The following is a 13,901-nucleotide window of genomic DNA, read 5'->3' as shown; positions in this document are numbered from 1 at the left end:
ACATCAACAACAGTCCTATGGCAAGCCCAAGTCCTACACATTGTTAAATAGTTTTTGAACAGACTATAACCTGGTATAATGTTTCTTAACAGTTTGATAATATTTATTTCAAACTATCGTCCAAGTATCAAAATAATTTAGTGAGACAATAATTGACGATAAAACACACCACATCATTCTTCAAATTTATTTGTAAAGTAAGTTGCCTTCCACAGTTATAACCAGGATAACACCAAACCAGCATGAACTGATTTTAGTGACATCTTAGTGAGGGAAAGGTCAAATCTGAATGGTATGGGCTGCTTATTAAAGGCACATCAGGTTTTAAGAGACCCAGTTTGATCATGTATAAAGAATTAAGAGGTAAACACAGTATTGCTGAAGAGTATAGCTCACTCTGCCAAAGTCTGAGTTCAAAAGCGCATGTTTCTCAAACTAAGCCAAAACAAAGGACAATACAAAGGTAAAAAGATATCAGTCCATCTAGCTTCATGTACTCTGCTGAGATCATGGTTCAAAGTAGAAGGTACGCATCTATCTAAGACACTAATACTCAAAGTAAAAACTACTGATGGATGAATGATTAACTAAAAACCTTGTATTTTTACAGTATGTATCAACAGAGCAGAAAAGATAGCTACGATTTATTCATTCTACCACAAACTCTTAAATATAAACTCTAACACAGCACAACTTATTGCACTTATCATGTAAGTTGAGCACATTAGAGACTAATCAATGAGTTGAAGAGCTGAAAGACGATGGGGGACAAGTGCAGAGAGTGGCACAAAGTCTATTTACTAGTTTTAAGTTAAATAAAATAAAATATATAAAAACCTTAAATTCCTTCTTTGACAAATATATGAATTCAAACATTTCCTATGATCCACGCCTATTTGTCTATTTTCAAAATTAGGACTTGACAAAGGTTCAAGGATTTCAAAGGACGCGTGGGAACACCTGCAGCTCTTGAGCCTTGTTCTGTGCTTAAAACACGAACAGCAAGTAACTTCACATGATATGCAGTTCCACATCACTCTTCAGTATCAGTTAATGAGACAGGGCTCGTGCTGTTCACAACAATCCCTTTTTCAAAGTGTAAAAAGTGTTAGTTCAGTTTAATTTCAGAGGGTATTCACTATGAACACCAGTATATTGAGGGAGCTCAGAACTAATGAGTATATTTTAACCTATGTAGTGAACAGTGTGTTCCATTAACACATCGAGGAAATACCACAGGAAAATGCAGATAATGCAATCTTGTAATCATGGTAGAAAAATATGATGGGTCAAAAGGAAGGCCATATTCATGAAGTAAAATAAGGACATGGAGGTCATTGCAGGTGTAAAACACTCAAAACATGGATTGTTGAAAGAAGTGTTGCTGCCTCATATAATGTCAAATATATAAAAGGCAATGGCGTCATTTAAAATTTTAACTGAACTGAAGTTGGTAAAATTTGATAACTAAACCTCAAAAGCCTTCTAATGAGTAGATGAGCTAATTGAAAAGGGGACGGTAAAACTATTACCAAGACTATCTTTGGTAAACTGCCCATCATAATTTGAACCAACATCTTGGTTCAAATTTGACCTGTTTTACATACAGTATTTGTGAGCAATGTCAGATTAACACCAACATTTCAGGTGTGTTTGTTTGCATCATTATCCCCAGAACTCAGCAAATGTCTTGGTAAGTAAAATGTTATTGACCCAAGTTGTCATAACCCATAACTATCCTGTTCACAGTTAGACAATATCATTATAACACACTTTACTCCTTGTATTCACACTGAGCAGCATAACAGGGAACAAGTCCATTCTGTTCCGACAAAGTAATTCAGTCAGACCTTGTCATCATCATAAGTTCAATGCTATTCAAATCGACAACTTTTGGGGTGTTTTATGTCATTTTAGTGAAAGTTTAACTCCTCATAATTCTACAGAATCACATTTGCTTATTCATTAAGTTGTAGAGCTGTAACTTCTCATATAGTTCCCCACATTCTGAACTTCTGCCGACGGCCCATGTTATAAACATTCAATCAAACTAGGCATTATGGAGCACTGAGTTCTCTAAAGTGAAGTCGTAGTGAAAATTAGCCAGGTTGTAGTTAATGTCCCGGGACAGCAGCACATCAGGAATCAGCTGGAATCCTGCCTGCATAGTCAGGACATGAGGAGCCAAAGTGAAGGGGACGTCTCCAAGGACATCCGGAAGAGTCGCAGCAGTTTCCGTTGCTGAGGGCGCTGGTACTTGCCCTATGGTGGGTAAAGGTTTATGGAGCTCTAAGTTGTCTTGTTGAACTGAAGGCGTGTAGGATGACTGTCAGAAAAAGGAGATATAGATTTACCATCAGTGTACAGTTTTGAAACGGAGTCTGCTCAGATATTACTTTTATAAACACAGTTTCTGCTTTTTCTGCCCCAACAACAGCAGTTGCTGTAGGCTTTAGGATGTCAGCACCTTACCATTTTGTAACAAAAGAAAATAATACAATATGTGGACTGACTGTATGTAGTATTATGTTGGTTGATAAGGGTTCTGTCAGTTGGAAGTGTTCGTCACTGTAATAACGTTTGTTAGATGCTGAAGACATAGCAAGTTGTGTCCCACTTCCCAGGGGAAGATTTTCTAGCCCGCTCACTTGTGGCTCTGTTTGGAGGTGGACACTATGGCATGACTGCTATGATATGTGCTATGATTCATAGTTTCCACAAAGATACTCTTTAATTTGGTGAATTTGTGTAATCCTAAAGTTATATTCAACTGTTCGCCCCAGCTTCTACCAAAAAAAGACTTTGACACAAGCTGTAGTTTGTGTGATCCAACGGTTCTATTCTGGGGTGTAATCAGCCCAGAATAAAAAAGATTTTTACACTGATTAATCACTGTAATCAGTGTAATCAGCCCCTTTAGGTACAGTATTTAGCAGAGCTTCAGACATTGCTGCATAGAATTTTCTTGATAGAGAAGTTGGAACATAGTGGTTTCCCATGGTTACACACAGTGTGCTGTTTATCCCACATCTGTTTCTATGAAACTGACTGGAATAACATGGAATATTGATGATATAATATTAAATCGGGACATTTATTAAAAATAATCAGAGGGGATTAAAGGCTGCTAATGTAGAAGTAATTAATTAATTAATTAATTATTTAGAATGAACTCAACACAGTGTGAAGACGCTGATATTAGATTGAAGAAAACATTACAGGGCTCAGGCACAACTTAACAAATGTGTTGGTTTTACTGGAACTGATGAAACTGTGCACCAGGAACCAGGAAGTAAGTTTGTGCTTTCACCAAGAGTTTCACTCTGAATATTGACATGGAAATGTGTGGCATACAAACTATTTGAAACCACAAAGAGAGGCAACAAGTCTTGTGAATGAATTTCATTGTACCACTCTCTTGTGTTTAACAGGAGTGACACCACAGGCACTGAAGACAAAAGCCTGCCCACTAACTGCTCATCATTCCAATCATCACTTGAAAAATAGGGCTCCGTGATTTTGAGTAAAAAATGATGAGACATGATTTTGTTCACCTGGAATTTAGATTAAAAAAATGTCAAGATTCTTGAACCATATACAGTGCCTTGCATAAGTATTCATCCCCTTTGGACTTTTCTACATTTTGTCATGGTATAACCACAGATTAAAATGTATTTCATCGTGAGTTTATGTAATGGACCAACACAAAATAGTGCATCATTTGGAAGTGGGGGGAAAAATTACATGGATTTCACAATTATTTACAAATAAAAATCTGAAAAGTGTTGAGTGCATATGTATTCACCCCCTTTACTGTGAAACCCCTAACAAAGATCTGGTGCGACCAATTGCATTCACAAGTCACATTTGCAAGTCAAATAATTAGTAAATAGGGTCCACCTGTCTGCAATTTAATCTCAGTATAAATATACCTGTTCTGTGACGGACTCAGAGTTTGTTGGAGATCATTACTGAACAAACAGCATCATGAAGACCAAGGAGCTCACCAAACAGGTCAGGGATAAAGTTGTGGAGAAATATGAAGCAGGGTTAGGTTATAAAAAAATATCCAGAGCTTTGAACATCTCTCTGAGCACCATAAAATCCATCATAAGAAAATGGAAAGAATATGGCACAACCACAAACCTACCAAGAGGAGGCCGTCCACCCAAACTGAAGAGTCGGACAAGGAGAAAATAAATCAGAGAAGCAACCAGGAGGCCCATGGTTACTCTGGAGGAGTTGCAGAGATCCACAGCTGAGGTGGGAGAATCTGTCCACAGGACAACTATTAGTCGTCTACTCCACAAATCTGGCCTTTATGGAAGAGTGGCAAGAAGAAAGCCATTGTTGAAAGGGATCCATAAAAAATCCTGTTTGGAGTTTGCCAGAAGCCATGTGGGAGACACAGCAAACATGTGGAAGAAGGTGCTCTGGTCAGATGAGACCAAAATTGAACTTTTTGGCCTCAATGCAAAACCCTATGTGTGGCGAAAACCCAACACTGCCCATCACCCTGAGCACACCATCCCAACAGTGAAACATGGTGGTGGTAGCATCATGCTGTGGGGATGCTTCTCTTCAGCAGGTACAGGGAAACTGGTCAGAATAGAGGGAAAGATGGATGGAGCCAAATAGAGGGAAATCCTTGAAGAAAATCTGATGCAGTCTGCAAAAGACTTGAGACTGGGGCGGAGGTTCATCTTCCAGCAGGACAATGACCCAAAACATACAGCCAGAGCTACAAAGGAATGGTTTGGATTAAAGAATGTTAATGTCTTAAAATGGCCCAGTCAAAGCCCAGACCTCAATCCAATAGAGAATCTATGGCAAGGCTTGAAGATTGCGGTTCACAGACGGTCTCCATCCAATCTGACTGAGCTTCATCTTTTTTGCCAAGAAGAATGGACAAACCTTTCCATCTCTAGATGTGCAAAGCTGGTAGAGACATACCCCAAAAGACTTGCAGCTGTAATTGCAGCGAAAGGGGGTTCTACCAAGTATTGACACAGGGGGGTGAATACTTATGCACCCAACAGATGTCAACATTTTTGTTCTCATTATTGTTTGTGTCACAATAAAATGTATTTTGCACCTCCAAAGTACTATGCATGTTTTGTTGATCAAACGGGAAAAAGTTTATTTAAGTCTATTTGAATTCCAGTTAGTAACAGTACATAATGGGAAAAAGTCCAAGGGGGGTGATTACTTATGCAAGGCACTGTATGTTTAGCTAATGGATGGATGGATGGATATGCATTACTGTCATTCTGAAGACAAAACAAACAATATCAGGAATGAAACAAATGTTAACAAAACAGTAGACTCTATAATCTAACATGAAAATGAAGACCATGATAAACCTGGGGCCTTATATGCAGTTTTGAGGCCTCAGACAGGAATGACAATAAGTCTTTTAGATTTATTCTCATTATATTTTTATACTTTTCTGCAGCTGAAATTCCAGCAAGAATCGACAGGTATTTCTTGGTCAGCACAGACAATTTGGGATATTGACCTGTGTGTTCCCTCTTAATCGGTCCTTCCTGCTGTCAATGTAACATAAGAGGAGGAAGACATGGCTTACTCTTGCTGTAATGTTGTAATGTAATGCTATATTGTGTCACCAAAATACATGGATTGGCCCTTTAATTACTTAAATTAAACAATTAAGATTGGCAATGTAAGTTTTTGTCCTAGACACATACAAAATAAATATTGATCAAATCTGTTTGTGAAGAGTAGGTAACTTATTTTTGCCTTGATCAACTTTCCACAGGCACAGAGCTTCAATAACTTCGGCCATAAAGCAGCTTCTATGCGCTGACATGACCTAAAGGAATGTACCAAAAGATAAAGGACTGTCCTCTTCTCTATGCGAGCTGGGTGAGCACGCAGGACAAGTAGGTTTCGGCGTACAAGGAAAAGAAGGAAACAATATTTCACACTGATGACACCTACTACGTCAATATTTGCCGCATCTATGAGTGTAAAGAGGTTCTAACACCTCTGAAGTCAAACGACATGAACATTCTCAATGATGTAGTGAAAAATCCCATAACAAGAGCTCAAATGATCTCAGCACCTCTGAAGGAAGTTCTGTGGAAAGTGTATGATACAGTTTAGATTATTGACTTTCTTACTGCTAAATGTTTTTAGATATCAAAGTCACTTTTATATTTACCAGCTGTGCTTCTACAGGTCCTTACCATGTACTGAACATTGACACGAACATGGCTCCAAGCACTAAGTTGCAGAGACTGCAGGCTGATTGAACCGTGACTGTGTATGTGCAAGGAACACTCAGGAATTAGAGCTACATCGGAATATTTTCCATAAAGGTCATTGGTGGTAAGTTGTTGTTCAGTTGTTTTGAAGACAGAAAAAGTGATTTTCTTCAACATTGTGTTTTTCTGATTTTGAGTTCATGATGTGGTGCCTTGCAAGTAGGGTTCAGGCCTGGTGTAAGTGTATAATTAAAGACAAATGTAAGACTAAATGCAGAAAAGATGTTGTTACAGGAAATGTGGATTTCTCTGCAATCAAGAGGCAGAGGTTTCAATGAAACACTTCACAAAAATTCATACTTGCTATAATAAATTAGCTTTCACAGTAGTCATTATAGATACCTTGTGGAGTTTTTGACCTTGGTGTTATCATATTGTAACCATTTGGTCATAGACTTATTTGTATTAAGTTATTTAGTGCAATGTGCAGAATATGCACATGGTATTGCAGCAGACTGCAGAGGGTGGTTGTAACTATCCGTCACACAGGCACAAGCAGACTCTCGAGTAAGTCCATTATTAGGGCCCGAGCACCGAACAATAGGAGACCGAGGGATGCCCTATTGAAATTGTAAGGATTATTATTATTATTTTTCAGGCAAATTAATTGGCTTTTTGAGCGCTTTAACATGCATAAACTGTTACCAAAGTTTGGAGAAAATTATGAAGTGGCGAAAATGTAGGTATTCTGGAAGAATTTTAAATGGGGCTCAACAGCGCCCCCTGGAACGCAGCCCCTGAGTTCACATTGACCGATCTTCACGAAAATTTGATAAACAGGTGTATCATGTTCACAATCACAAAAAAGTCTGAAGGAGCATTATGAAAAAAACGCTAAAGGAAGCACCCTCAGTGCTGCTTTGCAGCCCTATTTATTATTGTAACCCAAATGAATTGGCTTTTAGAAGGCTTTAATTTTTATTTATTATGGAAGTTATGGAAGCACAATGCTCTTTTGAGGCAGTGCAAAGTTATTGTGCTTTTGACAAACAAAACCATGGTCTGAAATGTTCTTGCTAATAAGGCTAACACAAACATATAAATCTATTTACAAACCAATAGGATGACAAGAAGACTAAAAGCCATAATAGCGTTGTCAGCTACAGGTGGGTTCTTAGAAGCTTTCTGCTCTTTTCTCTTCTCAGTTTTTTCATAGTTATAACCAGATATTTTGGATACATTTGAATATTCTTCACATTCTTATTTTGTGTACCAAATGATTAAAGCCTTCCTTAGATCAGTAGGTTTTTTTTAAATCTGGTGTCTGTGTCGGTCCTCATAAAAGTGGAAGAACAAGGGGTTGGGGTTGTGTGTGTGTGTGTGTGTGTGTGTGTGTGTGTGTGTGTGTGTGTGTGTGTGTGTGTGTGTGTGTGTGAGCGTGCATGTTGCACTCTTTGGAGTGAGGCTGCAGTGTTATTGCCTCTCAGCGCATCCTGTTGCACCGTGTTATTAAGACTGGAGGGATGAACCGCTCACTAATTGTGGGACATGTGGTAACTCCAAGATGCCATATGGACCTAACAGAGTGTGCACGAATGATGCACGCACAAACACACACACACACACCAAAATACCCTTAATTACAAACCAAGTAATTAACATTGAAGTCTTAAGGCTCATAAAGTAAATATAGGGACAAACAGAAGGCCAGCAGAGATGTTCAGCAGCTTCTGTTTGAGCTCGGCTTTAAAGCCAGAGTGGTGAATGGTAGAGGCACATATTGGCACGGTGGCTCAGCCTGACCTTCCAGCACATGCTTGAAAACTCTTAACTACCAGTGTAAACGGTGAATCACTTAGTATAGGAAGAAAATAACAATTTAGGTCTTTTCCTCCTCATGAAAACAGCATGTTTTTTCTTTGAATGTCATATTATGAAGTATCTATCAGCGTGCTCACCTTAGATGGCTGCACTATGACGTTTGTTGATGGATATGTGACGTTCATGGTCTGCATCTTCCTCCTCTGTTCTTCAGCAGTTTCTCCTGCAAAGCAAATAAGGCAGATACTTTCAGAAAAAAATACTAAATGGACATATGGAGGTAAAATTAAATGCAGAATTCCTGAGTCTCTGCACTTGATTATTCATAGAGACGTGTTTTCCTCTGGGAATCAACAAGGCCCAAATAAATAAATAAAAAAGTATAATAAGAATGATTAACATCATTTGTCACTTATAATATAATTAACCTAATATGAACTTCAACTATACCCAATCTTTTTCAGTGTCATGCTATGAAAGCAACACTTTGAAGTGCGTATCCAGGCTTGTGTTGGTAACGTCTGTGGTGACGTTCAAAAACTAGCGAGCCGTCCATACCACGTGACTGAGTCAGGAAATGGTTGGCGTTTTTTTCCGCGTGTGATTCGAAATAAAAAGGGCGGCGAAACGCAATGGATCTATCATAATGTAATCTGTTACATTTAGTTTTACAAAGTTAGGAAGGCAATGTCTCTTCCACACGCAAAGTATACAGTGTATTTATTCATCACTGCTATTGGATCGCTAATATGTATCCATATTGTATCGGGAGTGATGGATGCATCCCCAAAATGACTACTAAACAACCAGTTTAATGGTGTTAGTCAAAATACTAGCATGTCAAGCTCATGTTCATATGAGCTGATGTCACTCACCGATGATGACAAAGCCTCCATCTGCCTCCTTCTCGGATGTCGACTTCTTCCCATCTTTTCGTAGTCCGAGGAAACTGAACATGACGACTCCCTGTCAACACAAGAGAAGGAAGGTTAGAGCAGCGGCCCCTGTGTGTATTTGTGAGAGGTTTGACAATTAGTAAAACGTGCCTATGCTTATTTGTGTATTAAATTAAAGCCTATCGTGTAGCTGTGATGTGGATGTGTAAGAAGTTAAAGCAGCAACCGTAATACTTGCCAGGTTTCAGTTGTTGACATGTTTAATATAGATATTATCTCACTGGATTACTTTAAGGACATTTTACGTTTGGAGCTACAATGGATCAGGAGGCAATATACTCCCTTCTCCATAAAGCTACTAAATGTTCATAAGTATGTTCAACTGGCATTTCTCTGGCGAACAGTGTGGTTCATGGTTCACAATGCAATCACAGTACGGATGGAGAGTTTATATCAAGTAAATATAACCATGTCACCGTTACTGAAGTCACTATAGTACAGCACCATACCTTTTGTTCCTGGATTAAATGTCTTGTTTTAGCAGTCGCGACAAAACCGTGTTCCTCCAAAGTCAAGAAACGAAAGTGAATGAACAGATGTCGTTGTACGTAGCATTAAGTTCGGGTTACTACAATGAAATCAGTTCACGGTTCCATAACGTTTTAGTTCCGTGAGTTTGGATTCATTCGGCTACTTTCAGCTCAGCGACGAATGTTTTACCGTCACTGAATATGCTTTGCTGCCTGGACTGCTTCGGTGCGATCATCCGTGTTGTTATGCTCTACTATTGACGTAACTGACCTATATAGTGTGCTCTTTCGTGCAGAAACTCTTACCACCACATTCAGTTCCGCTGCACTTCATCCTGCCAGCAGCAGCAGCCGCCGGAACCTGTTGTTGTTTCTGGGGAGCAATATACTAAAACACGACGACGGATATGTCGTGCAAAAAGTTCGGGTAGCTCGATTTTAACGCCGGGGTTTGCTTTGGCTGCGAATCAAGGCTTGTTTCAACGTAATCTGAGAGACCCCGCCCGCTCGCGCTGCCATGTGACACAAACCGATACAACGAAACATTTCCCGCGCTGTGCTGCATTGTCCAGACTCCAGTAGCTTCACAACCCGAACCCGTTAACATGGCAGGAATAATAGATGTCCCCAAACCCAGAGTCAACTGCTCCATGCTGTCGCAGTACACCAACAGACCTGTGTGCTTCGTAGGATGCGTTGAAAAGGTTGGTGTCACCTGCAGCCACCGTGAATTATAAAGTGGAAACACCGGTGACGACCTGAGAATGTTCCCAACTTTCAGTGTTGATTTTCTGCGTTGACAGGTTCACCCAACGGGAAAAACGTTCACTGTGTCGGATGGAGACGGAAAGGTGGCCACAGTGGAACTAAACGACCCCGTGAGTACATGCGTGCCGTCCCGGCCCACAAATGCTTCCGTCTGTCTGGTGAAACTGTAGAGAGGCCATTACTCTTTAGTTCCTGGTGTTATACATGTGTCGCCATTTCTATTTTCAGACCCAGAGTGCGTCTCGAATATTGGTGTCACTGCTCACTCCCATAGTGACTGTTTGTAAAGGTCACTCCATGATATGACATGTTAACCTCTCTTAAAGTTGCAGTGTGTGTGATTTAGTGACATCTAGTGGTGAAGTAGCATGCTGCAGCTGAACACCCCCTCACCCTCCGCTTTCAAACAGCTGAACCTGTTGTAGACTACAGTTGTCTTTAAACTCCAAAGGTGTTTAGTTTTACTAGGCGACGGCCCCTGTAGATAACAACTCCCTATGAAAATATAATGTATTTAAATATAAATAAAATAACAATTGATACAATTTAGATGAATAAATGCATGTAGATTCCTTTCACCTAAAACGTTCACACTGAGGAGGGAATGAAAACCATCCCATTCAACAGACTCTTAATGAGAATGATCCCCGGTTTTGCTTTACTACATTCAAGGCTCCATACTCAGCAATTCGTTTTTTGTATCAAGTTGTTTTGTGCTATAGGAAACCTGCACGTCATGTTAACCCGTGTCACATGAGAGGTCGTGTCACAGATTTTGCGGCCATCCCTGGGTTGATGAAATGTCAGCAATAATGCACTGAACTCCTTGATAAACTTGTGACGTTCTCTAGAGGGGCTGCATGTGAGGAGGCAAATGTTCGAGAGAGAGGCTCTGGACTTTGCAGTTTTCTGTTTCAAGTTCCCAAGGAAAATCTCTGGATACTGTCTGAAACATGTCAAGAGAGTGTTTGGTGCTAAGGGCCGACGCCAGTGTTGATGTGCTGTTAACAAAGACGTGATCATCTCCAACAGCGTCTTAGCGAAGAATCTCCTGCTGTGTTTCATATGTGAAAGGCAAAGGCCACAGGACGTTTAAAGAGATTAATTACATGATCAGTGAATTGTGGACAACTCCCTACAAGGATAAACCTATTTTCAGTCAAAAAGGTAAGGGTGTTTATGTTCTGTTTAATTCACTTATTTTCCAGCTTGAAGAAGAGCTGAGCGGCGTTGTGGAGTTGATCGGTATGGTGTCCAACAAAGGAGGAATAATGGCCACGACATACACCATGCTGCGAGAGGACAAGGGCATCCCCTTCGGTAGGTTTTATTTCATGAAGAGATAAAATGGCTGTCAAACAGCAGCATTCATCCGTTTGAACTTGTTCTGTCCCACAGATCTGGAGCTCTACAATGAAGCCCTGAAGGTCGTCCATGATTTCCCTCAGCACTACCCTTTTGAAGTGACTTCCAGTGGATGAGCGTGCACATTCAAAGATTTGTTCTCGGAAGTTGTTAGTTTTTGTGTCTAGTTTCTGTCAGAATAAGATTTCTGAAATGTATAATATCAAATAAGATTTTTTTGCAATAAAATTGAAAAACTGAAAGAATTAAGGTTGGTGGAATCTCCAATTAGTTTTCCCTACATTTTTAACATAAAATATGATCTTTTGTTCAAATCAGAAATAAAACAAACTGATCCAAGAACATGAGTTTATAATTCTATACTCTAAACAGTAGCACTGCTGTAACAACTAAATACTAAATGCTTTTTTTATATATATATTTTTTAAATTCCAACTCACATTTGTATATTACCAAGTGCAGAGTATGTGCACTGATTACAATAAGTGTCACACAGCGATTAGTACACAGTAGCGACCACTGTGTGTTAGCATTGAAAGTGTACATAATGTACTTAACACTGAATAAATAGCAGCTTTGTTAAATGTCTGGTATCAGTGAGGTGAGCTCTATAGTTCTAATGCTCTGGATTATCACCAGCAAAGGTAATGCCTCCTTGTATGAACATGATCTGGATTGCACAGCAGGGGGCAGCATGAGCAAAGGTTGCTGCTAGGTGAACTGCAATTGATTTAAAATATATATATTGATGCCCTCCCGCAAATTTCTGGAATTAGCCTCAAGCTTTTATTGATCTATAATTTAAGAGTATATATGACCAGGAAAGAGTATTTTTTTGTCTACTGGTATTAATAATTAATTTATAGTTTAGTTCCTTTTACATTAAATACGTTTTTTGTTAAACATCTCTGCATCTGGGTCCATCTCCTTCCACAAACCGTGACAGTCTTGATGTTGGTTTTCTGCCTCTTCAAGCTGGGAAGCTGTTGACGAATGCAGAGGGCCAGTAGTATAACAGATTATTCAGTGTGGATTTTTTATTTATAACAGAGCGAATCAAAAGTGTAGTGGACCATTGGATACTATATAGTTGTTCAGCTCAGTGACATACAGGTTCACAGCATTAACCTTTTAGTTTGATCATCACACTCTGCTTGTTCACACAAACTGGACCTCCACCCTCTGTGAGGTCAGTGTCCTCTTACTTAACATTAAGATGACTTTTGAGAGACAGTTCAGTGTTAACTGAGTTACAGAGAATTCAGGACGACTAAATGTGATCTTTACGATGACAAATTGATCACAGTGAAAAAAAGAAAATATAGTCCAGGAGGTTTTGGGCAGAGCAAGCAGAAGTGAATATTTGGGCCAATTGTTAGAAAGGTCAATCAGTGTTGACCTCACTGGGTCTTCATATGCTAAAACAGATCGCTTTTAGCTATATACAATAGATTTGAAATAGTACGAAACAATGAAATCCAAACAACAACAGACAACAATTAATATTATTCTACTGAATGGCTTTTAGGTTAAAGATTGAAAGATGAACAAAATCCAGAGTTTTAGCTTTTATTTCCTGGCGTTTACATCTAGATTTATTCATCAACTCAGGACACAGCAACTTTGTATATGACTGGGTCAGTGACTCGGTAAGGGTCAGCTCATTTACTTGATCAGTCTGAAACCTTCCTCTTCTTTTCTAAAGTACGTTGTGTTCAGGATTATGGACGTTAGGAACATTTCTCTGTTAACTTGCAGACGAAATGTATCTGTAGACATCTGTATTAATCCTGCTGCTTCCATGAGGGCAGATGTTCTCCATAATTCTGCTTGGTACAGTGGGTTGTGACATCTTCACCCTTTCCTCGTGCAGTTTCATGGTGATGGTGTGAGAGTTGGTTTGGGTTTTTTCCTCAGAGCTGATCATTTTGATGCCTGTTGTTCAGCACACAAGTCACTTCATTCTTTTTCAGGACATTCAACATGTATTGTCTTGATCCTGTGTTTTCTCGGCTTCAGAATGTCTCTTCTTTTTCTAATACCAAGAGCAGAAACTCAGAGCTATTTGATAATATCAGAATTTGGTCCAATTAAGCTGCTTGTTGGACCCAGGCTCCACTTTAGACCATTTTATAAAGGAATATTTATCCATGTCACTCATCCAGTTTAATATCTTTCCAGCTAATGATGCTGAGATTAGAGCGTACTAGCGTGTCTTTATTCTGTTCCCATATAGGAAAGTGTATTATTCCACATTTACTATTCTCTTCTTGACAGTCACCATGAAGTTTGTC

At 39.3% G+C, this 13,901-nt stretch overlaps 2 protein-coding genes across 4 annotated transcripts; one reads left to right on the top strand and one right to left on the bottom strand.

Annotated features, from left to right (window-relative positions):
- Positions 1-172: 172 nt before the first annotated feature.
- On the bottom strand, positions 173-9,899 carry umad1 (UBAP1-MVB12-associated (UMA) domain containing 1). Of its 3 annotated transcripts, none has more exons than XM_053446469.1 (4): positions 9,781-9,899; positions 8,924-9,014; positions 8,186-8,271; positions 173-2,326 (listed from the first exon to the last, which is right to left on the bottom strand). In XM_053446469.1, the coding sequence occupies exons 2-4, from the start codon at positions 9,003-9,005 to the stop codon at positions 2,051-2,053; spliced, it is 444 nt and encodes a 147-aa protein (XP_053302444.1). In that variant the 5' UTR covers positions 9,006-9,014; positions 9,781-9,899; the 3' UTR covers positions 173-2,050. The 3 variants fall into 3 exon arrangements, with proteins under 3 accessions (XP_053302444.1, XP_053302443.1, XP_053302442.1); XM_053446468.1 differs by lacking the exon at positions 9,781-9,899 and adding an exon at positions 9,665-9,780; XM_053446467.1 differs by lacking the exon at positions 9,781-9,899 and adding an exon at positions 9,454-9,764.
- A 53-nt stretch (positions 9,900-9,952) lies between these two features.
- Positions 9,953-11,856, top strand: rpa3 (replication protein A3). The gene is made up of 4 exons (XM_053446472.1): positions 9,953-10,178; positions 10,278-10,352; positions 11,451-11,562; positions 11,641-11,856. The coding sequence occupies exons 1-4, from the start codon at positions 10,080-10,082 to the stop codon at positions 11,721-11,723; spliced, it is 369 nt and encodes a 122-aa protein (XP_053302447.1). The 5' UTR covers positions 9,953-10,079; the 3' UTR covers positions 11,724-11,856.
- Positions 11,857-13,901: the final 2,045 nt, after the last annotated feature.

Source organism: Pleuronectes platessa, chromosome 18 (assembly GCF_947347685.1).
Source record: "Pleuronectes platessa chromosome 18, fPlePla1.1, whole genome shotgun sequence".
In the NCBI taxonomy this organism is placed as follows: Eukaryota; Metazoa; Chordata; class Actinopteri; order Pleuronectiformes; family Pleuronectidae; genus Pleuronectes; species Pleuronectes platessa.
Note: the sequence above shows the minus strand (reverse complement) of the source record. Positions and strands in the feature narration are given on the sequence as shown.